The 26,878-nt window shown below is 39.0% G+C and overlaps 2 protein-coding genes across 2 annotated transcripts in view; one reads left to right on the forward strand and one right to left on the reverse strand.

Moving 5' to 3' along the window:
• The window catches only part of CENPP (centromere protein P), a gene marked incomplete at its 5' end in the record, with an annotated part of 122,265 nt that overhangs the window by 40,517 nt on the left and 54,870 nt on the right, over positions 1–26,878 (forward strand). The window lies entirely within an intron of this gene.
• Positions 7,563–24,401, reverse strand: ASPN (asporin). Its single transcript, XM_027700862.1, has 9 exons — positions 24,357–24,401; positions 23,762–23,812; positions 17,862–18,132; positions 15,917–16,029; positions 13,382–13,595; positions 12,906–13,016; positions 11,074–11,167; positions 9,702–9,840; positions 7,563–8,515 (listed from the first exon to the last, which is right to left on the reverse strand). The coding sequence occupies exons 3-9, from the start codon at positions 18,106–18,108 to the stop codon at positions 8,318–8,320; spliced, it is 1,116 nt and encodes a 371-aa protein (XP_027556663.1). The 5' UTR covers positions 18,109–18,132; positions 23,762–23,812; positions 24,357–24,401; the 3' UTR covers positions 7,563–8,317.

Below are 26,878 nucleotides of genomic sequence, written 5' to 3' on the forward strand. Positions count from 1 at the left end.
TGCCAAACACTTCCCTTAGTGCTGAAACCTCTAAATGAGTCTGTGTGTTATGAAAGCAGCCCCAGAGAGGGGACTGGGGTAGGTGTTCAGGAGGGCTAATGGCTGAACTAGATACTGGTTCACCCACAGTGAAATATTTGAGTGGAAAAGTACTTTCAGAAAGACAGAGCAGTCAGTTTATGAAGCAATTGCACATCTAACAGATGTGTTTTCCATGCTCGCATTTTCTCCTCTTCTCAGGTTCCTGTGCATTCTGATTTTGGGAGGGAACTGTGGGAAGCATAACATACATTACCCTCTCTGTGCTGAGCACAAGGCACCAGTGGCAGTGTTCATCCATAATACACAGAGTTGCTAAGGCAAAACATTCCTGAAACAGGAGTCACGAAATATTGCCTTACACACGTGTGCTCCAATGGAACGTGCTCAAGGGACACAGCACAAAGCTTTGTAGTTAGTATGGTAAGAAACATTTTCTATTTTTAAAATACTCACTGTGCTTGTAACATTTTATCATCAATAAGGATACAAGGTTTTTATAAAGAGTAATTACTTTTTTCTTCTGTTCATCTGTCAGATGGAAGCAGTTAGAAGGGTGTTGAAGATTGGGTTTAGATCAGACTTATTTTCTACTTTGCCAAAATAAAAGATTGTGAGTTTGTAAATGCTAATTGTTAACAGTAGTGCTGACATGACAAATAAGGGGTCTCTTGGCATGTTGCTTTATAGCTGTGGCAGTGTGAGGTTTTAAGTATGTTTTCTTCTGCACAGCATCACAACAGACTATCTTCATGTTAAATGTGCCAGATTTACAGGCCTCTAAATGGGAGCAGAGTTTGTCAGAGAGAACATATTTGCTACCAGTTTAGGTAGGTGTTTGCATGGAACATAACTTCTAAAAGTACCTTGATTCTTTTATCTGAAACCTTATCATATTACACGAAGGCTCTGCTGGTTGCTGTTAAAGAACAGCATCATGCAGTTAAGGAATATGGGGTTGAAGTATACTGTTGTACTGACATTTACTGTTGCTCTATTTCTGAAAGTTATTTGACTTTCTTTTTCTATGTTAGCAATTTTATAAATGGAGTTAAATACAAGTTCTTTTTTGCCCTGTGAAATGTAGGATTTGAGAAAATGAAATATTAGAAATAGTAATTTAAAGGAGGGTAACATCTAAATGGAAATTGTATGTATTAGCTTAAAATATAAATTAAAAATATGCATTCCAAAAAGCCAAGTAGGCTTTAATGAAATTATTGATTTCTAGCTATTAAACACCAACTTTTTCTTGAGCAAGTAATAATTACCTTGCATCACAGTATTGCTGCTGGAGAAATGAGTAGACAGTTGCTTTTATTATTGTTGCAGAATACTGGGTTGTTATATCACACCCTGAATTTAAGCATCTTCTCATGAGGTTAATACATAAGTGGCTTCTTTGCTTTCTTCATGCTAAAAAATTAGGCCCTTTGACTGATCTGTGAGTCACTTGTTCAGTCTGTTCCTTGTTTCACCCTGGAGAAAAGAAAGAAGATAGAACTGACAGAAGAAGAATAATATGGTGTCCGGATCTTCTTGGTGGCCTAAATAGGATATAAATTTTGGTAAAATAGTATCTTTTAGAATGGCAGCTCGGTTTTCTTTTCCATGACTGGAAAAGAAATCCACTTAACAGGAGTTAACATGTTATGTAAAGAGCATTTCTGAAAGGAAAATATTTTCATTGGTCTTTATATCTAAAAAGCTCTTGGAAATACCACAAGCTGAAGAATTAAGAGGCAAGTCCGTTCTTGTGGCCGTGTCTCGCTCCCACTCTGTCCCTCTGGAAATTTTACATCCTTTGGCAACCTGTCAGCCGGAGATTTTTTCCATTCTTAGCAGAGACTGTAACTCCATAACAGTTCCTGCAAATGTCATTGTGGAGGGAGAAGATGAATTTCAGTGTTGCCCCCCTGACTCTGACAGAAACCTTGGTGGAGGTGGTGGGAGGTACCAGTGCAGTGAGCCTGGGCAGAGGGGTCTGTGTACGTGGGGCTGCTCTGGTGCATCCAGGCTTGTGGAATTCCCTGCTGCTGCACAGGGAGTTTATGGCAAGACTCAGCTGTGTGTGCAAATGTGTGAGATTCTCATCAAAACTGTATCTGCAGCCCTGCTGGGCCAGAAATCTGATCAGCTTCAGGTTTCTCCTGGGCAAGAATTTGAGTCAGAAAATGTGTTGGTGCCCAGGGAAGCCTGGCTGGGTGTTATGCCCCCTGCAGCCACAGCAGCACAATGGTTAAACCCAGACTCACATTGTTCACTTGGACTGTTCATGTTTTATAGGAAAAGCTGCAGCAAGTCTGTCTGTTGGCAGCATGTCCTGTTGAGCCAATCTTTTACTGGCTCACACGAGCTTTGAGAAACATCCCAGCTCAGTTCAAAATATTGATTACTTTGGAAGTCTTTTAAATATCCTGAAAGCCTTTCTGTTTGTTTAATACTTAACATTGTCTTCCATTTCACGTGATTCATCAAGTATGGAGGGTAAATTTTGCATTTATCTTAGCAGATAACTTAGACAGTGGTATGTGATACGTGGCATTTGGAATTAGAGTCAGATTTTCATTTACTCCAGGACTTTTCCATATGTTTCCTATTAGCAGCTTTGTTCTCAAGCCTCTAGTCTCCCCAGAAAGGAGGGGAAAAAAAGTCTCAACACAAACCCAAAAAACAATGTTAAATTCTAAACATTGAGGAAAACATAGGCTTCAGAACATGGTTTCATTATTTTTAGTTAACCATTGCCTTTATTATCATGTTGCTGTTAAAATCTGATCAAAATGAAATGAAAATATTAATTTCTGTTTGGTTTCTTTTGCCTGTTGCTGTGTGCTGTAGTTTTTCTGGATAAATACTTCTAACTGGGATTTGAATGAATATTGTATATAATTTAATGTTGGGAATTGCTGTCTTCCAGAGATAACAGCAATTGCTTCTTGGGACATAAGTAAATGCTTTTTGAAATTACATTGAATTATGTAAAAATTGCTTAACAGTGAAGTTATATTAGATTTATTGTTCATACCCTGGTTTAGGTGGCTGAAATGTTTTGCCACTTTAGCAAACCAATATGAATGGTTAAAAATCTGCATATCTTAGCTTATACATTTTTTTCTAGTGGTCTGGTCTGAGTAATTTCCCTCACTTTTGGGAAATGCAGGTGCAGGAATTCCTGATGGGATACTCATGTGAAACATTTTTGAAGTTTCTGCTATGTTTAAAATAAGTAGACTTTCCCTTCTTGATTTCTTAAAGAAAGGAATCCTTTTTTTTGGTCACTTATTTCGCTTGATATTTTTTAATCCTCACTGCCAATTATAACTGAATTTGACACAGTGTAGAGGGAAATATTTGTGTCCTTGTTATTAACTTGTGAAAAATAGCAGCTGGGCAGAGGAAAGTGCTCCAGAGAGGTCCTTCAGCTGAGGAAGGGACAGTTACAAACCCTCCTGCTTGAAGTGAGCAGCCAGATGGGAAGAGGGAGCAGAGCTGTTGAGTAACCTCCTGGCAGCCACACAAGTGGTTTGGTGTGAGGTAGAGACCAGCTGGAGGAACCTGAGGCTCGTACGACTCAAATCCGTAGAAATCCAGCATTTGTTCATGGAATAACTTAGGGACAGCAACACTGGGAATGAAGAGGTCATCCTTATCCTTCTAAAGCAGCCCAGGATAGTCTTGGCTGTCTTGCCACAAGGACACGTTGCTGGCTCACCTTCAGCTGGTCCCACGAGACCCCCAAGTCCTTTCCTGCAAAGCTGCTTTCCAGCCATCCAGCATTCACTAGTGCCTGGGGTTATTCCCCCCTAGGTACAGGACTTAGGCTTCTCTTTGCATGAGCTCCTCTTGCCCATTTCTCCAGCAGCACAACCCCAGAGGGTCCTGTCCCCACCCCTTCCACCTTTGTGTCATCAGTGAACTCGCTGAGGGTGACCTGCCCTGTCCTCCAGAGCGTGGTGGGCACTTGGATTCAGTTTGCCTGGTACACTGCATTCCTGCAGGCATTGTGCTGGGCAGAGGAGAAATGCACTGTTAGTACTGGAAAAAGGAAACAAAAAAAAACAGTTTTTCACCTTCTTTAACTTGTTCAGCAGCAAGAGAAAGCAATTAAATAATCTGTAGATTTCATTCATTAGTGTGTGGACAGCCAGTTGATTCTGAACCCATATATCGAACCTATGGAATTGGTGGAATTGGATTTTGTGATGGGTGATTGAGGGTTGCATGGCATAGATATATTTACAAAACTATTCTCTCTAAGTGTCTTTCTTGCAGAGCAAACATCTCAAAATAAAGTGGTGTGATGTGTCAAAGTTTTGGTTTGGTTTGGTTTGGTTTGCTTTTCAGTGTGAATATGAAAGAAATCCTGTTTTATTTAATGTGTGTTTTGATTTACATGGTATGTGCTTGCCACAGCTGATGGTGCAAATTAAAATCATGATTTAATAGTATCTTCTATTTTTTAAACTTTCTGTACCTTATTAGGTTTGCTGTTTTATGTCTTCTAATGCTGCATTATTCCTTGTGTTGCTGTGTTCGAGGTACTGCAGTAAGTATGTTGATATTGAGCAAAGAGACAGGGAGAAGACTTGAAAAGATCAGATTAATTAATCCCTTGGTAAATTAGTGGTGTAGAGCAAGACATAGAAATCAGTGTTTAGAAGTACTCAAATAGTACTTTAGTACTCAAACTGGCCACTCTGCTCAGTATTGGTGGTTAATGGGCACTCACTGTGCAGTAACAGTCTGTTAATTATTCTTTAGGATGCCTTTCCCTTCTATTGGTAACGACAGGCTGCCATCCTCTGGTCAGATTTGTTCACTGTCCTGTAGGGACCTGGCAGGTTTTCAGAAGAGAGAAGCCCATTCAAATTTTAAAAGCTTAGAAGGAATAAATACTAATTTTTTTTTTATTAGAGGAATGTAGTTACTTGTACAAGGAATAAGTAATGAGAGAAGACTGTTAGAAGGGTTTGTAACAAATCTCTTTTTCTCCTTCTTTCCTTTTCCTGTAACGTTTGTGGAGAATGTAAAGGTGGAGTTGATTTCTTGAGAGTTCCTCCCCATCTGCTGATACTGAAGTGCCTTGTTCTGTGGAAAGACCATTGAACTCCAGTGTGTTGTCATTAGTTAATTACTCTTCTGTTAATTGCTTTGCTGTCCATGTTCAGAAACCACTGCTGGGACTCTGCAAGGTGCATTTTATATTGCAGTGTCTGTGTGTCATTGTGACACCCACGTGGGTCTATGCTAAAGGATGCCAAAGGTGCAAAGGATGTTAATTATTAGTTATTATTACCCACAAATACCAGCTGAGGAGTGATAGCTGAAAATAGTGGAGGGGCATTGAACATATTTTTTTCTCATAAGTGACAGACATCCTATCAGTTTATGATGGGATATAGGAAATTACTGTTTTTCTCTAAAAATTACTCCTACAGGAGACAGTTAAGATGAACCACTTGATTGTTCCCTGCTGAAATGCAGAATTGCCAATGTACTTTAAGTCACAGATGAAGTTTTTTAAACTTCCAAGCTGGCTGAATTTGCCCTGAGGATGGTGCAAAGCTGAGCAGTTGATAAAATCCTTTGGAGATAATTTATTAAGTGTGAGGGCAGGAGTAGTATCTTCAGAGTAGTGTTGCAGTTCCTTGGATGAATGTTATCTGTATCCATGGACGCTGACTTAGGAAGGGTTTCTCAGTCTGAATGCAGGTGAAAAGGAAAGAGTGAGAAGGCTGGAGAGTTTTTAAGGATTTGGAAGGATAAGGTCAAGACTATGTGGTCTTCTACCTCTTAGCACTTTGCTGCATTTTCCCAAAGTTTTCTCCTTATCCTGGGACTTCAGCAGTGGACCTAAAATTGGGTGGAGCTCTTAAAAGAGTGACTGTAAAGGATTCATGGGTTTAGAAAGCACTTGGTTACAGGTTCCTGTTGTCCATTGCATAAACCCCAGTTAGATAAGGAATTGTTTACTTTCTCTGTTGTTTTTAAGCCTTGCCATTGAATTAGTGTAGAATAATGTGACACTGTGAGCTTATTCTTTCAGTAAAGCTACAGAATTTGAACCACTTTTTCTGTGCTGTCATTGCTGAAATGATGTAACTAGTATAGCATGACTGTTTAAGAATACATTTAAACCAGAAATTCATATAAATGTAATGATTTTTCTCTTATCTATTCTATTTACTAGCATTGTGCTTGCTCTTTGTGCTTTCAATTGAAGATTTGACTGAAGTCCCACTTATTCAAGGTGAAAACCATTAACTTAGTGCTCTACAGAGTAAATAAAAATTTGGAAATGTTCATCTATTTTTCCTTCTTCACCTTCTTTAGGGTTTACTTTTGCTGCCATGTTGCTACTTGGCCACTCTTTTCCTCTGGAAGTCACTCAGATCCTTTCTGGCTCTTGGTTAGTCTCTGGTTACCTACAAATTTTCTGCCCCATCCTTTATTTGCTTCTTTGATAGTAAACTTTGTAAGCAGTGAACCTTTTGTGGGACATGAAGGATTTCAATTTTTTAGCTAGATAAGAGAGGGCATTTATTTCAAACCCTCACTTTCTTCTTGCACAGTTGGTTGTTGTTGCCAAAGCCTTGTCTCTCTGGGGTTAGGAGCTGGTTTTGTAAGGCAGGTGGCCTGTTAAGGTTGGTATTTGCTAGGGAATGCACTCCTTAGAAATGTCTCCAGAAGGCAGGAATGGAAGGATTCTTGGTGATCTTCAGATTCAGGGTTTTGTGTTTTGTTTAGTGTTTTGTTTTTATTCTGCCTTGAAGTGATGTACAGAATTTCTGTTTGCAAAAATTGTTCCTCAGTGAAAGCCCCCCCTGGTGTGCCCTCCCTCCCCTCTGCACATGGCTTTGGGTCTCAACAGCTTAGTGGTGTTAACAAAATATGAAATACAAGGAGACCAAGCAGATGAAAAAAAAAATCAGATATTAGACTTGATATTTATTGTGTAATGTATTTAGGAAGGTGGTAAAAGGCTTGAGAGATGGCAAAATGATTCATTTCTCTGCAGTATTTTCTTCTACAACTAGTCTGTGCCATTTCCCATAAGTGCTTCAAATACAGTACTGGATTTTTAACTTTGTGCAGAACAGCAGGGATAAATGATCTGCAAGGTATGTAGATTTGGGAAAAGGAAGACCAGAGGAAGTATCCAGGGAAGAGTCAGAAAGGCGCTTCGTTACAACCTCTGAATGTTTTGACATGAGCTGCCACATGATGGATTACACAAATGCAGGTATTCCATAAGTTTATTTAATTTATTTTGAATCCCAATAGCAAATATACACTAAATACATAAAATATCCATTTTATACAGTACTGTCAGTATTGAGAATTCTGTGGCTGCCCTGCACAGGAGGGTCAGGGCAGTGAGTTCCAGCTGCTTGCGGTCGGCACTTGTAAGGGACTTACATTGGGAGGGATTCTAAACCCGTCTGGTGTCAGAATATGGAAGAGGAGAAAATAAACTGAAAAACACGATTACAGTTGTTATAGATAAAAGAAAATGTTTGTGCTGGCCTAAAGGGAGTTTAATAGTCATTCCTATTAAGCTTGAAGCGTATGATAAATCTTGAATCCTACTTTTTAATATTCAGACTGCATCGAATTCTATGGATAGTAAAACATTGAAGGACATTTTCCTCTTAAAGTTGCAAGAGAAAATGATCAAAAACTTTTAAAGGCTTTTTGTCTGTTCATTATATGAAACCTGCCCTTATCTCACTTAATAGATTATAAAAATATATTCTAGCTTAGAGACAGCGACCTGACGATACCATATCTTTTTATTGCATCTTTGCTCATTATCAAAAATGGCACAAGAAGTTGTCCTTGAAGTCTGATAATTTTTTTTTTTGCAATTTTTCTTACAATACTTTGGGAGAGGAAAAGGTCCTTACCATGGAAAAAGTCACTTCTACGTGATTTTTGGAATTTATTTGAAAGAAAGAATATGTCAAAACTATGTGATTTAAGGAAAGAATTTAACATCTACAATAGGAAACATCAAATACAGTTTCCAGTTCCACTTCCAAGAGTTCTTCTGTAAGATATAAAGACTTTCGTTTAAATTATTCAGATGTAGGTTGAACATTGTCAAATAATACAATGGATCCTACTTAACATACCATTTCTAATTAATTACCTCTGACATAGCAAATACTTTGTAAACGGTTAAATAGTGTAAAATCGGCATTTTTGCTGCGAATTTCAAGTATTGTAGAACTGCTTTGGCCAAGTTGCTGTTTGCAGTGCCCGGCTGGGGGGGTCACTTGAGGAAGTTGCCCAGCTGGACGCTGTTCCTGGCTAAGATGCAGCGGAAGGTGGAGGGCTGGACCTCCCAGTACTTGACGGGGTTGTTGAAGAGGCTGATGCCGCTGTACAGAGCCTTCTTCTTCCGCCGGCCCGTCGGGCAGAAATCGTTCACTCCCAGCTTTGCGATGTGGTTGGAATGCAGGAACACCACCTGCAGGACGGGAGCAGCACATACAGGTGTTAGTGTGCAAATGGCATCTCTGGCTGTAAGATCACTTCTATGCAGACCTTGGTAGTAACACGAGTTAAAAATCCGGGTTAAAGGTTTTTTAAAAACCTTCCTCTTGTCTCTCCCACAAAGAAAAGTCGTTGGAATTCTATCAGTGTGTTCTCAGAGTAACTGGATTCTATTCTTAGGGAACTGTGTGCTAAAGTTCAATTTTATGTTCTTTTGTAGTAAGAATTATGATGATGCAGTATTATATTCTCCCAAATCTTCAGGGATTTAATAGATTTAATGATGTAGACTCGAGAACTTGGAGAGATTTGTTGGTATAGTTATAGGAACAGATCAGTCCAATGCTGATGTAGCTTAAATTAGTAAATACACAAGGACTTGTAATAGTAAAGTTTAGAGTTTAAGTGAAATAATGTCCAGTGTCAAAATAATTCTTTGTATATTTAAATTTACGTTACATTGCAAATTGATATTTGCATTGGTTGTTTATATATATGTATATTTATCTATCTAAAAGTATTTTCCTGTACTTCTAAGTGATATGAGAAGCACAAAGAAATGAAATTCAGAGAAAAAAGCTTTTGCCAAATAGCTTATTGTGTGCTCTGTCACTTGTCCATCTCTTCATGTGTCCCCAAGCTTTGTTCTGCTCAGGATCCCAAGGTATATGTCATCTTATAAAATAGATATGAATTTAATTGCTGTTCCAGAATTCAGGAAATAATTGTGTTTTGAAAGTATTTTCTTGCCAAATATATCTAGTTCTGAATACAAATTTTAAAATCTTAACTCATAATTTCATCCTTATAAATAGTTTACTTTGGATTTAAGACTTTTCAGTGTGGGAGTGGAAAAATTTCCACTCTGGGTTGCTAATATGGAAACTATGATAAATCTGTAACAAACTTTCTGGAAACATTTTCTGGGTGTAGCACGTTGTTGTCCTTTTTTTTTTTCCCTAGGAAATATTCTTGCTGTTTGATTTTATATTTATTTCTTTAATAAGCATATGTGATTTTAGGTTTTCCTGGTAGGAGAGTCAAGTCAAAATATATGTGGCAATTAATTATGCTTTTTGGTTGTGACCTAATCAGTGTGGCAGAGTGAAAGTCAAACAACTTGGAATCACTGGAGCTTTCTATTAAATTCAGTGTATGACCTGCAGGTATCTCAGTTCAGGTAATCCAGGAGGAACCTTCTTCAGCTTGTTTTTTTCCAGGTGGATTTCACGGATACTTGGTATGTTGGCAAAACTTCCATTTTCCACATCTTTGATTTTATTATTCCCAAGGCCCAGCCTAGAAATAGTACAAGGAACATTTAATTAAAAACTAATTGAGATTCACAACAGCACTGGAGAGCATTCTTTATTTTTAAAGATTGAAGTACACAGGAGTAAACATAGGGCAAGAAAAGAACGGGGAGAGGATGATGAAATCTTACCTCTGATAGGAAAGAAAACACAACTGAGCCAACAAATATTTTTTACTTCTTAATTTAATCTCCACTTTAAGGAGATTAGCTCTCAGCTGATCTCAGTCTGATGTGAGCAATTGTTCAATTTTGCATGCAGTTTTTCTAATTATAGTGGCAAGAATTTAAATGGTAAATATCATTCAAGCTGCCTGGGAAATAAATCAGACCCTTCTATCAAGCAGTAAAACTACAAAGTATATAGTAGTATACTTTGTAATGCAGTATTACAGAGTAATCCAGTGTACAGTAATACAGAGTGCTGTTCTAAGAAACAGCCAAATAGCAAGTCTTGCAAAGGAAGGGGTTTTTTTAATATATAGCTTATTTCTAAAATGAGAAGGTTTTGATTAAGCAGGACTACCTTCTTTCCTGCATTCAAGTTTTCCTTAGTTAGATTTTTTGCTGTAAGACTCCAGCCTCCATTGCTGGGAAGGTGATTCCAAAGGTGGGGGGACAGGTGGAATTGCTCTTTCTGCCCATCCTGCCATTCCCTTGTTCTCTGTTCTTTAGTGACTTATTCAGAAACTGAACTTGCTATCTGAAGGCAGTTCAATGGTTCTTCTTTGACAGTAGTTTCTGTCACCAAACCCCAAATGCAGAGCTGCTCAGCCGTATTTTCAGAGGTCTTAACTGAGCTTTTAGAGAGAGAACTCCCTTCTCGAGTCCCACATCAGTGATACATTCCTCAGAAACAGGCATTTTTCCTTAAACCCCATCACATTTGGGAACAGTTACCAAATTGTGTCCTTTACCAGCTACTGTGTTTGTGAGAATAAATTTATAAGAATTATAAGAATTTATGATGGTTATATTTTGTGATCAGCTGCTGTTCTTATCCTACTTTTCTATTGCAAACTGTAGGCAAAAATCATGTAATAACAAGGCTAATGTGGTTTCTGGGTTTGTTTGGTTTTTTAAGCTTGGTCTGATTTACAGCAATTCTTACTAAAACACTTAAAACTTTTAATTCTCTTTTCTGCCATTAACAAGAGAAGTCTCAAATCAAGATGCTGCCAGGTGTGACATTTTATCAAATAAAAGCATGGAAGTGTTACCTTTGAAGGTCTTTGTAACGGTTAAAATCCTCAAGTTCAATTCCTGTGATCTTATTGTCATCTAAATGAAGCTCCAGGAGACTGGAGGGCAAATCTGATGGAAAATAAATGCACAGTGTGAGGAAAACGAGCCAATTTATTTTTTATTGGAATATATATTATGTTCCAAACAGCTTCTTTCCTTTGTGTTTAGAATTGGGTGAGGAATCTTGGGGAGGTTGTCTGCATCAAAGAAATGGGGATTAGGTGGTGTTACTATGGCAATTAAAAAAAAATCAACATAATTTGGTTTAAAATAGTAACTTCAAAAGAAAAAAAGGAAGATGTGAAAGTGCATATACTAATTTTAAGATTTTAATTCCAGAATTTGGGTTTTTTCCTGGCTTCCTTTATGACAGCTCTCAGTACTTTCGGTAAACTTGTCAAAGATGTAAATTGTATGTTATGTGCAGTTATCTCAGGGCTAGTAGTCAAACCCCTTCTCCTGTGGAACCAGGGAGAGCTTTTTGAAGACCTGTAATTTTTTGTCCATGGTGTAACAATTGTGCAGTTTCAGCTGCTGGGATCGATCTGGGAGGGACCTTTCGGAATCCTCTCAGCTAAAGGAGATATTTGATTGGCTCTTTCCCATGCCAGAATATTTTTTGTTTCCAAAACCTCCACATTCAGAACTGCCAATGAATGCACCAGTAGGTGGTGAATCTTTCCACCGTATCTTTTTAGGGAAGGCAAAGGAGGATCATCCCGAGTGGGAATTGCTGTTTGCTGCTCTCAGGCTCAGTTTTCCAGCCTCTGTCTAGATGGCAGCCGACACCGAGCCATTCCCGTTCCTCGTGGGCTGGGAGAGCGCTGCTCCCGCTGCCTGCAGTGCTGGAGGAATGAGCTGCTTCCCGGACTGCTTCCCAGCCTGCCGGAATTCCAGCTGGCACTCTCTGGGCTGTGTTTGTTTGTTTGGGCTCTTTCCCAGTTTGCATTCCAGTTCACAGCTCCACGTGCTGCTGGTGTCCGAGTTACACCGGGAAGAGGGAAGAGCACCCCCCTGTCCATTGCAGAGTTTGGGTACATTTTATAAGCTACGTTTTTTTAAATCTTCGTGCCATTATAACACTTGCAGACAGGAGGATGTACAGACTTAGTTTCCACTTGTGGTGAATGAGTTCACTGTGAAATAGTTTGGGTTTGATTTGTTTATCTATCTGACAGACATATTGGACCTCCTGCTGTGTTTCCCCTTCTAGGAGAGTCCTCTACAACAAAGACAAAATTGGAATAATTTTATGGGTTTTTTTGTGCTCAGTGATAGGAGATGGCATTATGATGATACTAGAGGAATGTTTTGGGGTATTTTTGTGTTAGGGAGCAGCCAGGTAGTTTCTGACCTTAAAGTTATCTGAACACTTGGGGTGAGTTGGTTTTGTTTGTTTTGGGTTTTTTTTTTTTAGTGTTCACTTCTACAGGGATGCTTCTGCACACACACACACACACACACACACACACACACACACACACACACACATATATATGTGCCTACAGGAAGAGATTAAATTTAATAAGGAAGAAGTTCTTTATCTGAATGATGAGAAATAAATAAGGGGCTAACATATGGTTTCCCTGTAAGTTAAAGCATGATGTAACATGATATTATGCTTTGTCTCCTCCCTTTTTCTCTTCACTAGTAGTTCTGAGTAGTTGAAAATCATATTAATTTGCAGAAAATGCAGGTGGAGTATTGTACTGAGTTCCTTCAGACTACCTTTTTGTATGTGTCAAGTTAGTGTTTTAATTTATTGCTGCCTCCAAATCACAAGTAAAATAGGAAAGCTAAAGCCTACCTTTAGGAATTGAAGTTAACTTGGCTTCTGCAATTCTTATGTGGTAGATATTTACTCCTTCAAAAGCCCCGGGCTCTATTCCATCATTGTTCAGAGGATTTGCACTCATTTCTGTCCAAGGGGGAAGAAGAAAAGCATTTATGGCTTAGGAATTTTGTGAATTAATTTTATTTGTGACTTCTGATGTTCTAAGCACGAGTCAATGTTTAGCTTTGATTAGCTCTTCTGAGGGGTGGCAGTCCCAGCTCTCAGGGAATTCAGGCTGTTTAACTCGTTTAACTTGGCTTGCAGAGTTACCCAAACCCTGACTTATGTAGCAACTTCACAGAGCATTTAAATTGGGAAAGGTATTTCCCAGAGCTTGGATATCTCTTGGAGAGGAAACTGTACACTGGGCTGAAAATTCTGTATTGTAGAAACCTTTGATAAAGACATTTTGGGGAAAGACATTTCCTGTTCTACTCAATTGGACTTACCTAAAACATGCAGAGACTTCATTCCTTTAAATACATCCCTGGGGATTTTCTTGACCTTGTTAGCATGAATTCTGAGCTCTGCCAACGTTCTGGGCAGATTTGTTGGAATCTCAGTCAGCTGGTTGTGGGACAAGTACAGTCGTCGGAGCCTCTTTGTGGATTGAAAGGCTTTGGGATGGATCTTGGAGATTTTATTGTTGTTCAAAGCCAGTGCCTGGGAGACATGGGAAGAGCAATAGAAAGATCTTTTTATATAGGAAAGTTATGATTATAAATTGGAAGTCATGAATTTGATATATAATTTAGCAATTAAGTGTTTAAAATAGTTTATTTTTCCATCATACCACACTTTAGCACTTTGGGCATTTCAGTTGCTTGTGAAAAACAAAATAGAACCTGAAAGCTGGAACATCATCTGGAAGGTAGAGAAAAACTAGTCAGAACTAACAAGGTGCCAATGGATCATAAGAACTGGCAAAACAATCTGTATTCAGATATTTTAGGGGGTTATATACTTTGTCGTTCCTTAATGCAGACAGATTCTCAAAACTAAGAACTTCATCTTTTATTTCAAGATAACTCAGCAAAATAAAAGTCAGGCTTTTAATCTGTGTTTCTTAGATGTTCATGTCTCTATATGACACCTGAATTTATATGTTATTTGCCATAATTTTCCCACTTCTGTGAATTTAAGTCTCTCTCTTCTGTACTGTGCATTAGTCCTTTTTGGGGCAGTTTTTTGTTCTTCTTTGCTATGTGTTATCAGAGAACTTGTAATGAGTTACTACAGACAATAAAATGTGAGTTATCCAAAATCATTTGCATGTCAAATCACTTCCCTGTATTTGCATACTCAGATATTCATTTTTGTTCCTTTTTTACTTCTTGGAGCTGTTGGTAATTCATCTCCTCTCAGGAATTGTGGGGGGGAAAAATGTAGAGCAAACCAGAATTAATCTTTTTTTCCAGAAAAAAATGAGCCTAGCTTAAGGAAATAAACAGGAAATGCTCCTTCCTAATCCCAGCTGCCCTCTGTGCCTTTGCTAAGTAGACTCCGGGACTCAGCCAGGCTGTACAAAGTAAACTTTGATCTCAGTAAAAATGTTGTTCAGCCTGGCCACAAATGAACTGAGGAGAAGGAGCAAAGCTGCTCAGTTATCACATAATTAAGTGGTGACTGATATGTAATGTGGTGATGGCTGATGGGTTCCAGTGGCTTCCTCAGTCGTTGGAGGTTCGTTCCTGTAAGATCTGTTATACAGAATATAAACCCCTGTTTGTGTGTTTACCCCTCCCTTGGTAAGGCCATTCTGTACCTATGAGACGGGGAATTGGAAACGTTTTGTTGCCAACTATGAATTTATGTGATTCTTCTCTTGCCTGTCCTAGCTTAAACCATAATAATTAACAAGCACATTCATAAACATTTAGATCTGGTAATTTTCACGTCTTGCTCAGAAACCAAATAGGACTGAAAGGATTTGTTTATAGAATCCTGGAATCCCAGAATGGTTTGTTGGAAGGGACCTTAGAGCCCATCCAGTTCCACCTCCCTGCCATGGGCAGGGACCCCTTCCATTATCCCAGATTGCTCCAAGCCCCATCCAACCCGGCCTTGGACATTCCCAGGGATGGGGCAGCCACAGCTTCTCTGGGCAACCTGTGCCAGGGCCTCCCCACCCTCACAGGGAAGAATTTTTCCTTAATGTATTAGGAGTGTTCCTTCTTTTAGTTTATTGTGTGTTTCGTGTCTTTCTAATGGGGAATAGACTGTTGTTAGTTTGCTGTAAATCGTGGGATGGATTTGTCATTTTTACAGTGAAAATTGTAATGTTGTCAATATTTGTTGGTACTGGATCTAGAGTGACTTGTTATAGAAATAAATATTCTAAAGCAGATTTAACTTTCCAGTCCTCTGAGACTCTTGTTTTCTTTCATAATAAAACAGTAACATTGTGTACTGTAAAAATCTGGATTTATCAGTTGCCAGTGATACTTGTTTCCAAGTGTTTCTATGTGCATATGTGAACATGTTAAAAAGTTAGTAGTAAATCCCCTGACTTTGCAGTAATTCAGTGTTGGTCCGTTCTCTGTTCAGGTCAATTGGATTTGTAACAAGTTTCAGTGGTGTATGTGTTAATTTTATGTTCTGTGTTTTTTAAATACCCTCAGACAGCGTCATTCTCGTTCAACTGTGAGAACTTCTGGTGTTTTCCAGCCAAGCAGATAAAAAAGGAGCTCTTGTCTTGCAGCCTTTAAAATGTAAGGAATGTTTGTGTGCATGTTGAGGACTGAAAAATCTTGAGAATCTTTTTGGTGAGATGCATGTGGTACATTTTGTGGGTGTTGTAGGAAGTAGTTCTTACAACTCAAAAGATGTTTGCTTCTCACCATGTGGGAATAGTCAAATACTCAGACATTAGACTGTATTTTTATCTCTACTATTAGAGAAGGAGAATACCATTTGTGTTTTGGAAGTATGGAAATATTTCAGGTTGCTAAATACGATTTCCACCTTGGGAAGTAGCAGCTTACATAGAGTGATGTGAGTCCTCGGAGGTCGTTTTCCTTGACCTCTTTAATTTTGTTGTTCTGAAGGTCGATCATCCGAGTATCTGGCGGGATGTTGCGAGGAATTGATGTCAAACCTATAGAAGTCACATAAACAGAACCATTATGTGCCTGGATGCAAGTGCAAAGAAATTAATGACTAAACAGTAAAGCACAGTAAGATGGTTGACGATTATGATGGGAAAGAAAATAGGAACAGCCATAGAGCAAAGGGTAGAAGGGAATTTTTGGTAATGGGAGGAACTAATGATGTAAGGATGTACCACAAGCGTGTGTGGATAGTTCTGGGAGGAGCTGCTGCTGCCCCTGACCATGACAGCCTGAATAGGGGGTGCTCCTTGCAGGTTCTCTGCAGGTGGGACATAAACTCAGAGCACAGGTTGTCCTGCAGGGAAACTGCTTCAGTCTCTGGAGAAAGGAGCCCTCAGAGGCTCCAGGGCACTGGTTCCCTGTTGGGACCAGGGCAGTGGCTTTCTGGGGTTTGTGCCCAGTGCTGGGCTGCTCCTCTGTACCCCTGCACTGCCCCATCCATCACAGTGCTGGGGTTGCCTGTGGAGCCACACGGTGAAGGGCAGGGCTGAGAGACGTGTTCTTGGTACACGTGGACGAGGGCTGGTCCCCACTGCCAGTCCTTCATTACCAGCAGTATAAATCCCCCAGCCCAGCTCTCTGTTCAGTTACAAACCTGCTGCAGTTCAGGCCATCTGAGATCCTGAATCAGCACAAAAACCTTAGCAGGGGTAGTAACTTCCTTTTCAGTGGAAATGCTGATGCATGAAAGGCTGTGACGTTTATTAGCAATTATTCCATAATTAATAGGTTGCAGTTAAAGATGAAGTCTCTTAATATGTTTTTTTCCTATGTGTGAACTGTAAAGTGGTTTGCAATCTGCAGACCAGATGCAATAACCTCCATTTGCTGCTGTCAGCAAAAGTTTATTTGGATTCCTTAATAATGACACATTTAAAAAAACCCAGCAGTTTCTGTATGGACTCAATGTTCCTAAGCCGTGAGCAGCCCAGGGTGGTGTTAAGGATGGTGGCAGGGCTGCAATGAGAACAAATGGCATTGTCCCTGTGCTCGTGGCAGGACCACGATTGCCTTGAATCATGAGAAAACTTCAATGAGCACTTAATTCAAATTGGAACAATTAATAAGGAATTCCTAGTAGGGACTGGGATGTACCTGCAGCAGTGACAGGAGCAGCTTTGCCTTTGGCTAAAGTGATGAGTACTTGAGTGGAGTGAAGTTTGTGTCCCACTTATGTGCTCACATTAAATGTCCTTGTAGTTTGTTTTAGTTTGTTTTCTTGTCATTTGACCTGTTGCTTTGTAGTTATGAATGAAATACTTCTTTTTTGAGAGAGGGGATCAATAGTTAATGTATTTCAAACAAAATACACAACAAATGTTTGTGCTCCACTGTTTGGATAGAACATCATGCAAGTAAAAAAAACAGTAGAAAGTGTAATATAAAATGTAAATAGAAGCATTTTCCCATTCTGTGGTTGTTCTCTTAGTGGATAAAAAACTGTGCAGGTTATTATGTACTTAACCTGATCAGTGTTCAGTTAAACACTTTTATAGTTATTTGTTACATATTGTAAATGCCTTTCCATTCCATGTTGTTATCCATAGAAGTCATTGCTAATGGAAAGTGGCTGTAGCAGCTTTTTCGTTTTCTAAACTGGTGAACGTGGATTGGGAAAACATTCATGTTGCAAAAAGTGCTGGACACAAATTAGATATGGTTTGCAATCCTAATGGAAAACATGTTAAGCTCCTTTTGAAAATTACTAATACAGGAATACATGAATGTGTGCAATTTATGGAGCTGTAGAATTCATCTTTTAAAAGACAAATCCTCCAAAGGAGAGTCCAGTGGAGAACAGACACAAATTCATTCTTACCTAGGTCAGAGCAGTGGACAACCCTCACATAGCACTGGCATCCAAAGGGGCATGTTGGGAACAGATCAAAAGGAATTAGTGGCATAATGGGTTCGGTGGTTGGAAATAGGGAATTGTCGTCATCGTCATCATCGTCCTCGTCTTCCATGTCTTGGAGCATCATGTTCTTTAGTGTGAAATATGAAGGACCAGTGAGAGATTTGGCAGAGCACAAAGCCAAAAAGAGAAGGAGTGTATATTCTTTCATATCTTCTTAATCAGGACAACCACCCTGGAAAAGGAAAGTAAACAAACGAACAAAAACCCATGAGAATTAGTGAATATTAAAGAGCAAATAGAGGTATTGACCTATTTACTTCACTCAGTGCAACAGTCTCTGGTCCTGAAAAATGATCTCTTGTGAACACTGAGGTTTAGTTAGTGTATGAGGGATGAAGAATATAAAAATAGTCTTTAAATATGAATTATCACCATAAAATTACGTGCAGTAATATTAAGTTAAATTCATTAGAGATTAATGTAATATCAAAGTTTTTAGTTGAGTTTTACAAATAATATCATCATTTGCTTCAAACTTTGAAGTGTAATTTTTGTCGTACACTTTACGAGAACTCAGAATGAAATAAATCCTATTTCTTCTTGATGAAAAAGCATTTTTAATGTGGTACATGGGCATATGTTACGTTGCTTGTAAAAGTGGGAAATACTTGATTACCAGTGCATAAAATGCACTCAGCAAGATACTTCCTAAACACTTGGTATTCGACTCCCTAAACATTTCTAATTAAACTCTTTCTATTCTAATCTGGGAAAACAGTGTTTTCACTCCTGACAACGACTTTTCCCATGTTCCAGTCATCTGTTTATTATTTCCATTGATAGAAGTTCACCTCTGCTTGCAGCACATTTCATAGAATCCTGGAATCACAGAATGGTTTGGGTTGGAGGAGACCTGAAAGATCATCCAGTTCCACCCCCTGGGACACCTTCCACTAGCCCAGGTTGCTCCAAGCCCCATCCAACCTGGCCTTGAACACTTCCAGGGATGGGGCAGCCACAGCTTCTCTGGGCAACCTATACCAGAGCCCCACCACTCTCTGAGTAAAGTATTTCTTCTTGGATCAGTTAAGGCACCTTCCAAGTGGAAAACCCCACATCAAACAGCTACGATTATTTTTTCCTCATGTTCTTGAGAAGAATACACAAATCACGAAGGACTTAAAAATACATTTGTCTTTAGAAAAATAGACAACCATAGAATAGAGTTGGAAGGGAGGATCACTGAGTCCGACTCTTGGCCCTGCACAGGACACCCCCAGCAATCCCACCCTGTCCCTGAGAGCGTTGTCCAAACGCTCCTGGAGCTCTGGCAGCCTTGGTGCTGTGCCCACTGCCCTGGGGAGCCTGGTCAGTGCCCAAACACCCTCTGGGGGAAGAACCTTTTCCTTAGATCCAACCTGACCCTGCCCTGGCACAGCTCCAGCCATTCCCTTGGGCCCTGTCAGTGGTCACCACACAGAACAGATCAGTGCTGCCCCTTGGGAGGATGTTGAAAAGCCCCATGAGCTCTGGCCTCAGTCTCTTCCAGGCTGAACAAACCAAATAACCTCTGACCCAGTCCAGCTATTTATTCAACTTCCTTCTGCTTCTCCCAGTTCTAATTTTACCAGGTTTATTCCAGGCACACTTACTGGGAACACCAGTAGCCCAGTCCTTAACTGCAGTGTAGTGCATTACCTGAGGAATGATGATCAATAGTTCAAAGGTACTGATTTTTTGGGGTATAGGTATTTTCTACATACTCCAGTTTTATTCTAAAGATGATTTTCTTGACCAAATACTCCTACAAAACTAGTCTAGGGGAAAATGAGGATAGTAAGAATTGCCACAGGATGTTTTGCAACTCGGAGAAAATGCTGTAAATTCAGCCCTCAACTTGACATTGTTTCCTTCCAAAGCCCGATTCCAGAAGTCATTTGGATCTGACAATGTGCTCCACAAACCAAGAGGGGCTGCTGTAAATTTTAATGTGTATATCCAGTTTATAAAAATTTTTCTCTTTAGTTTATCGTAGACCTCTTTAGGGAAATGCTAAAAGGATGTCAATTCTTGTCTGATCACCTAATTAAATGCTTGATGATCTATTTATAGCTGAAAAATGGCTTTATGTGGGCATTTTGTCACTGGTCCTCAATTGCAGGAGAAGGAAGGAGTGTGCTGGTGCAGGAGTGTTGACTTGGCTTATTCAAAATTCTGAGATTTTGGTTGTTTTGCTTTTTTCTGTGCAAGGCCTTTTGCTGTTCCTTGGATATGGTTTGTAACAGCATTAAATGCAGTGCACTGCATAGATTGCTGCTGCTGTAACTGTGTCTGTTTGAGGGTGTTTAAAAAGAAAAAACATAAGTGTTCAGATTATATACAAAGAATGCCATGACTTCTTTCCCCCAAATATGTGCCTGAAAACAAGCACAATATACTTTGTAACTTGCAGGTAAGCAACATATAACTCTAAGTTTGATATTTCCATAACATCCAGGTGCCTGCTCTTTCTAGTAATGCCTGTACTTTTATTGATTTACCAATCTCCTGAAGGAATCTTCACATGTGTTTTTCCCGTATATTCTCCTTGATATTCAAAATAACATTCTCTTTCAATGCTCCTAGAAAGAATTTGGTGGTGGTTCTTGCAATCCCAAACAATGTGTGTGCCCTGGAAAGACTCTTTGAATGTAAACAGTGCGGGGGAGAAGGTGTGGAACCTCCCAAGAGAATTGTGGTCACTTCTGGCTGTACACCTTTGGAACATTTGGCCTTTTCAATCTTGCGTTTCAGCTTCAGAAAACAGTTAAAATCTTCAGTACTTTAGTCATACCGTTAATTAGGAGATGAGTTTGAAGACTTTCAGACTTCCAAGTTCTCCTTGTTCTTGGAAAAGTGGTTTGATGACTGAGGTTTCACAGATGGGATCTCAGGCTGGTTTTCTTCCTTGGCTGCTTTGGTATTAAGTGACAAAATTCCTGTGCTTTATTCAGTGATGTTGTACCACTTCCACATGCAGGATATCAAGCTTCATAGCCTGATCATGTCTCAGGACATCTATTTTCCAGGACCCTGCTGGCTTTTATTTGTGAGAGGCACTGGGTGTATAGTTTTACTGTATCTAAAAGATAATCTTGTGCGTGTGTTCCTGAAATGCTCTTTTGGATCTGGTGCTGGGAAGTCTGTCTTAGGAAACAACTTAAAAATCTGTTCCCACGCTTGCATGTGTAGCAAATGGATTCCATATTTCCTTCCAGATATCCAAAAAAACATGATTTCAAACTATTAAAAGATTGAGGCTGTGATTGGAGTAGTGGCCAGTTTGAACTCTTGAAAAACATGTGTTGCTCACAAACAGTTCTAGAACAGTAGTGTTGAAATATGTCACTGATGACACATATTGGCCCTGTGGGTTGAATCTCTTGAAAACAAGTCCCTTTGCAGAAGGAAGCCTAAGTTTTTGTGGGGTTTTTTGGTTTGTTTTTGGTTTTTTTTAAGGAAAGGTTAAAAATCCTTGCTTTGTCTTCCTATTCTGCCATTAGGAAATCCTTATTGGATTTGTAGTTAGGGGTGATAATCAAGCTTGACTCCAGGCTTGCATTGGCCAAAGAACTGCCAAAAAATGGTTCCCAAAGAACAGAGTTTTATGAATGTTTTTAAAATATCTTTTTGTGGCTGAAGTTTTGAGGTTCCCAGTAAACAGATGCTGACATGTCTCTGGAGAAATGCTCTGACTCTGCAGCTCATCTCAAAGAACTTAAACTTTCTGCATGCTTCGACTTCAGGAGGAAGAGAATTAAAAGAAAATGAAAGCCTAAAATCCAAGATCCTGGTGATCTTTCTGGAAATCCTTACATTATTTTATCATGGGAACTTTATGAAATATTATTTCAGAAGGTACAGGTACAGCTGTGCTAATGGTCTCCTGCTGCCACTTGAGAGTGACTCTGCTCCCAGGTTCCTCCAGCTCTTCCACTCAGGCTCTTCACTGAGCTGATTGAACTCACTAAACTGGCATAAAACTCATGTGAGCACCAAAAAAAAAAACCCATCACATTCTTTGTGGGTGAACAAACTGAGTGTGGAGTACCAGAGCCAACACAAAGGAATGGGTGGAACAGCCTAGTTTAGGGGGCTGGAACTTTAAACAGAAAGAGGAGGAAAAAGGAGAGGTGGAACAGCCATTCCTGACATACAACAAGCCTGACAGTTTGTGTTACTTGGACAAAGCCTGGCCTTGTTCATTCTTGATTTTTACAGCCCAGAGCATTGAGTTGAGAAAGATTGTGGTGAATTCAGACTTCATTGCACCTTCTTTATCACAATCCTACTTATCCTTCAGCACAAAAAGCTGCTGAGTAGCACCTTCCCACTGGAACAGGAGCTATCCCGAGGTGAGGTGACTGAATGTGGGCAGTGCACTTCACCTGGAGAGGCGCTGGAAGGCTCACTTGCTGTCCTGAAGTGTGTAACAATCCTAAAATCACTGTACTGAGCATTTGGGACATGCTTATCCTCACTAGTGTGGTCATCTTTACCCAAACTCCTGTTGCCAAACAGCTTGTAGAACTCAGGCACTTTTCATGCTGTTAGTTGTAATGTGTAACTAATTAAATGCAGGATAACTTCACATGATTAAAACCTTTGAGAGATTGTGTGGGAAATTCCCACATAAGTTTGCAATAGTTCTGTGATGTGAAAATTCTACACATGAGTTATGGGAAGAAAAACCCTTTCTGTGAGGACAGGAGTTGTGTATTTAGTGTGGGATGAGTGCATTAAAAAACCCATCAACAAATAAACCTGGATTCCTCAGGAGTTACATGCCAGCCCTGCAGCGTGTGGCATTTGTTGTCTCAGCAGTTACGACACCAAGGAGTTAATACATAGAATTTTAGGACTTAAAAAGACTCTAAATCATATTTAGAAATCTCTTCTGTTACCGGTGTTCGGAGACCAGTTTCCTCTGTCATTGTTTCTGAAAAGGAAATGTTTAAATGACCCAGTGGTGGTCTTTGCAGAGGCAAAGAAAAGTCCCTGTGTTCATTAATAACACAAATCATTGCTCTGTGCACAGATTTTGTCCAAAGAAAGGCAAGACCATTGCTGTTTTGAAATCTATATTTAAAAATAGTTCTGGTTCTATTAGTCATTGTCCCATTCCAGAAATAAAAGGAGTTTATGTTTAACTCTTTGTCTACTCCATTAATTTACTTAAATTGCTTAAGAAAAACAGGAGGAAGTTTTTTTGTTAGTAAGATTACTGAAGAAATGTTTCTGTTGCCAGAAATAGTCCAATATTGAAGTTAAGTAGTGATAATTAATTGGATGTTTACAAAATAAGTGGTGTTTACAGAGTATTTACTTTTTATGGAAAACTGCTTGACTCCTGTTACTGATTATGATCCATGAGCATTTTTAGGTTGTAGTTCATCTACAGTTTACTCTTTCATGGGTTGTTTTTAATTACTTTGCTGATATGTACTTAAAAACCCCTACCAACTTGAATACCAAATTACAGAAAGATAACACAGAATTGTAACTATAAGAACTGCTGTAATTGTAGGGTAGATTTTCACAGATTGTTATAACTGAGAAAAGTTATTGTCAGTTGTAACATCTTTCTGATGAGTCTTTAATAGTTAAATAACTCACTGTAGCTGTTTTTGTTTTGCAGCTCAGATGTGGTACACACAGAATTATTTCAGCTGCAAAGTAAATTTTCATATGTTCCATTAAAAAAAAGTAGTATTTCTAACTGTAAATTACCTGACATTGTTAATCTGCACATAGTGACTGGCAACCTGTTGCTTAACTCTTTACTGCTATTTATATAAAATAGGTATTCAAAGTGGACATACCTTGCAAGTCTGGGAGTTCTTCCAGAAGCTCTGTGATAATCCACCTGAGCTCTGTATGTCCAGTTATTTCATATTAAAAAAAAAAATAGATAAAAAGGAAGTTAGACTGAGTTCTGTGAAATGGAAAGTAAATAAAAAGAAAAAGTCCACTTCCAAACTCCTTGATCCTGCTGGCACCGTGGGTGATACCAGAGTAAAGTGCTGCCTCAGATTAGCCCATCTTAGTACTGAAGGATGATATTAAGACGCCTTGTTACCACTCATATGTTTTTCATCACTGCCTGTATTGGAGCCAAAACTTCTGGCTTAACTCTAGACGTCTAGTGGAAGACTTTATAAAACCTGTAGTTTAATAATAGTTGACATCAGGCCATTGGAAGTACAGTGAGGTCCATTTCAGGTCATTCCCACTGTGGAATTACAATTATTTATGATTTCGTTAGCCATTATTCTTTAAAAAGTGTGACTTGAGTAAAAGTATAAAAGCATAGCCAGTGGCAGAGTAAGCCAGTAGCCTGCAGTGATCAGAATGTTGCCAAAGTTTTCTAAAGTTAGAAAATTAGGACTTTATTGTGTAGTTATGTGTAAATTTTACCTCTGCTTTCAGTTGACAGCTGCCTGGCTGGGAGGGTGATCCAAGAATGTAAACTGTGGAGCAGACTTTTTAGAATATAGTCAATTTCTGTCTCTTGCGTATGGGAAATAAAGCATTTCTTTTATCTGAAACAGACAATATTTGCAGGGTTCTGTGATAAGGATTGAAGTTATGGGCTTAAACCCAAGTCTTTGAGAATTTGCGCTGTTACAAAGTTGTGCTGACGTGCACATCACAATATTTAGAAACTGGGTTATTCTTTGTTTACCTTTTGTAGGCCCTGTTTATGTAAACTTCAGAAATGTCTGACTAATGGAGTCTACCTACAGCAAGTTTCAAAGTCAGTGAAACAGTTTGTGTCTTTAAATTTACAATACATTATATCCAGTTCCGTGCACATCTGACTCCATCTGTTTCTTTAATTAGCTCCTTTCTATGTTAAAAGTCTGGTCTTGCTTTGGAAAAAAAAAAGCCTGGAAAATTTATTTGGGCTTTTTTTCTTTTTTTTTTATTGTCCATGGTGCTGTTTGCAAAAGGCCTGTTCAAATTGCATAATAGTTATTTTGTCTACTGTGATTTTCTTAAGGCAAAAAAAAAAAAAGATAGTATGCCAAACATTAGAACTTTGGTGCTGTGATATCAACCAAGACAAGGCTTGTGTTACCTGCAGCATTCATTGCCTTTGCATGTGTTCCAGCTCCAGTAACACAGATGGATGATGATGATAAAGAGTCTCCCTATCATTTTTCCCAAGGAATAAAATTACAGTTTCAAAAGCAATCACGTTCCCACACAAGAATCTGAAGCATGATCTCAAACTTTCTTGAAATCTCAAATTGCAGATATCTGCCTTCTCTTGCCTTCATGGAGAAACCAAAAGCTTCCCAAGCAAACGCTCCCCTGTGTTTTGAATAGCTCGGTTTGGATGGGTTTATTGAGGAAATTAGTATTAAATTGCTGTTTTAAAAAAGCCTCCAACACTTTCTTGGCTGTTCAATAGAAGAGAGTGGGGCCTGAGGGTCGTAATATAAATGTGCTGGGTTCTTTTTTCTCTTCTTTCAGAAGCAAAGTGTTGAATCAGCAGTTCCAGCTGACCCTGGTTTGCAGCAGCGCTGCCTCTCAATTTTGGATGAATACTCAGGGTTTTTTATGATTATTTTCTCCTTTCGGTTGATTCTGGTGGTAGGAACACATTCCTCTGTGTATAAAGTTTGTCATAGCCAGTTACATAATGAAAGGGATACGCACAGTGGTAGGATCTGGAAAAAATGTTACAACCTTAAAACGGCTTATCCGTGTATTTTGTGTGACATACAGGGTCAATATGGTAGAAATAAATGTTACCTTTATGGACATGCTGGTCTTTAATGAAACTGTTTAATATTTCAAGACTTAGATTTAGTATTTTGATTGGAATATAATCACAATTTCAGACAAAATACCCAGAAATCACATTTTCAGGTCTCCTTTCTACCTTTATTCTGAACTTTAGATGTCACCTCTTGATAGCAATACTAAAAACTAAACTAGGCCAGTGGTTCTGAATCTACTTTATGAGCCTGTTCTTTTATTTTTAATGTCATTAATTTATTTCCAATGTCATAGTGTTTTAATCCATGATGTTGGGGGCTTAATGAAGAGGTAGTAGTCTGAGGGTATTTTCTTTGCAAGCAAATGTCTGTATATATTCCTATGGCACGTTTAAATAACTAAAAATTATATGAGGTCAGACTTTGCTCAGACCTTTTCAGTGATTTCTGTTTCCACCAGTGAAAGAAATGGTTGAAAATTAGAATTCTACCTCACCTTAAAATACCCCCACAACATTTCTGAGTAGTGGAGGTGAATTTCTTAGGCAATGATAGGAGTACATCCAGCACGTTGGGGTTCAGAGTAGTGTCTCACTCTGGTGAAATATGAAATGAAAAAACATTCAGATGATGTTTTATATTGACTTCTTATATTATCTCATCAGTGATATAAAATGCTGTCCCGATTTCTCTATTGAAAATGGCTGTATTTGTGTCCCTCCCTATGTCTGAGGGAGCAAACACGAGCTGCCGTATGTGGCTTGTGCTTACACTGCAATCTCTGTTCTAAGCTGGGCTTGTATATGTTTGTTATTCTAAGGCAAACGAAGCACTTTTTCATTTTCTAGCAGTGTTTATAAATGTGGTTTACATAAAGTGATGAATCTGACATCAACTGCACAATCCTGCCTTGGCCCCTGCCCACCACATTTTAACAACATGACCTATCCCTTTCGTGCTCGCAGCCGGGCCATGTGCTGCGCACTCACATACTTGGGGTTGAGCTCAGTTTTGGCTCTCCCCAAGCTGGACCACACCACTGAGCCAGCTGAGTGGATCAAAACTGCTCCTCAGCTTCTGTAGTTCATCTTGGTTCTTCAGTATTTGTGTGTGGATATATTAAAAAATAATTTTTATTTATTACCATGCACGAATCAACTTTTGCGTGTAAATAGATGAATATTTTTTTGCATGTTTTTGGCAGCTGACTTA

The sequence above is a fragment of the Neopelma chrysocephalum genome, unplaced genomic scaffold (assembly GCF_003984885.1).
Source record: "Neopelma chrysocephalum unplaced genomic scaffold, ASM398488v2 Primary Assembly neopelma1_147, whole genome shotgun sequence".
Classification (NCBI taxonomy): domain Eukaryota; kingdom Metazoa; phylum Chordata; class Aves; order Passeriformes; family Pipridae; genus Neopelma; species Neopelma chrysocephalum.

What these genes read in the sequence shown, in the direction of transcription:
- ASPN (XM_027700862.1), bottom strand. Translation starts at nt 18,108, where the DNA reads ATGAAAGAATATACACTCCTTCTCTTTTTGGCTTTGTGCTCTGCCAAA. An exon ending in GAAGTCTCTGCATGTTTTAG is followed by an intron (nt 13,017 to 13,381) that starts GTAAGTCCAATT and finishes CCCCTTGGACAG; the next exon opens with AAATGAGTGCAAATCCTCTG. An exon ending in CGTTACAAAGACCTTCAAAG is followed by an intron (nt 9,841 to 11,073) that starts GTAACACTTCCA and finishes TACTATTTCTAG; the next exon opens with GCTGGGCCTTGGGAATAATA.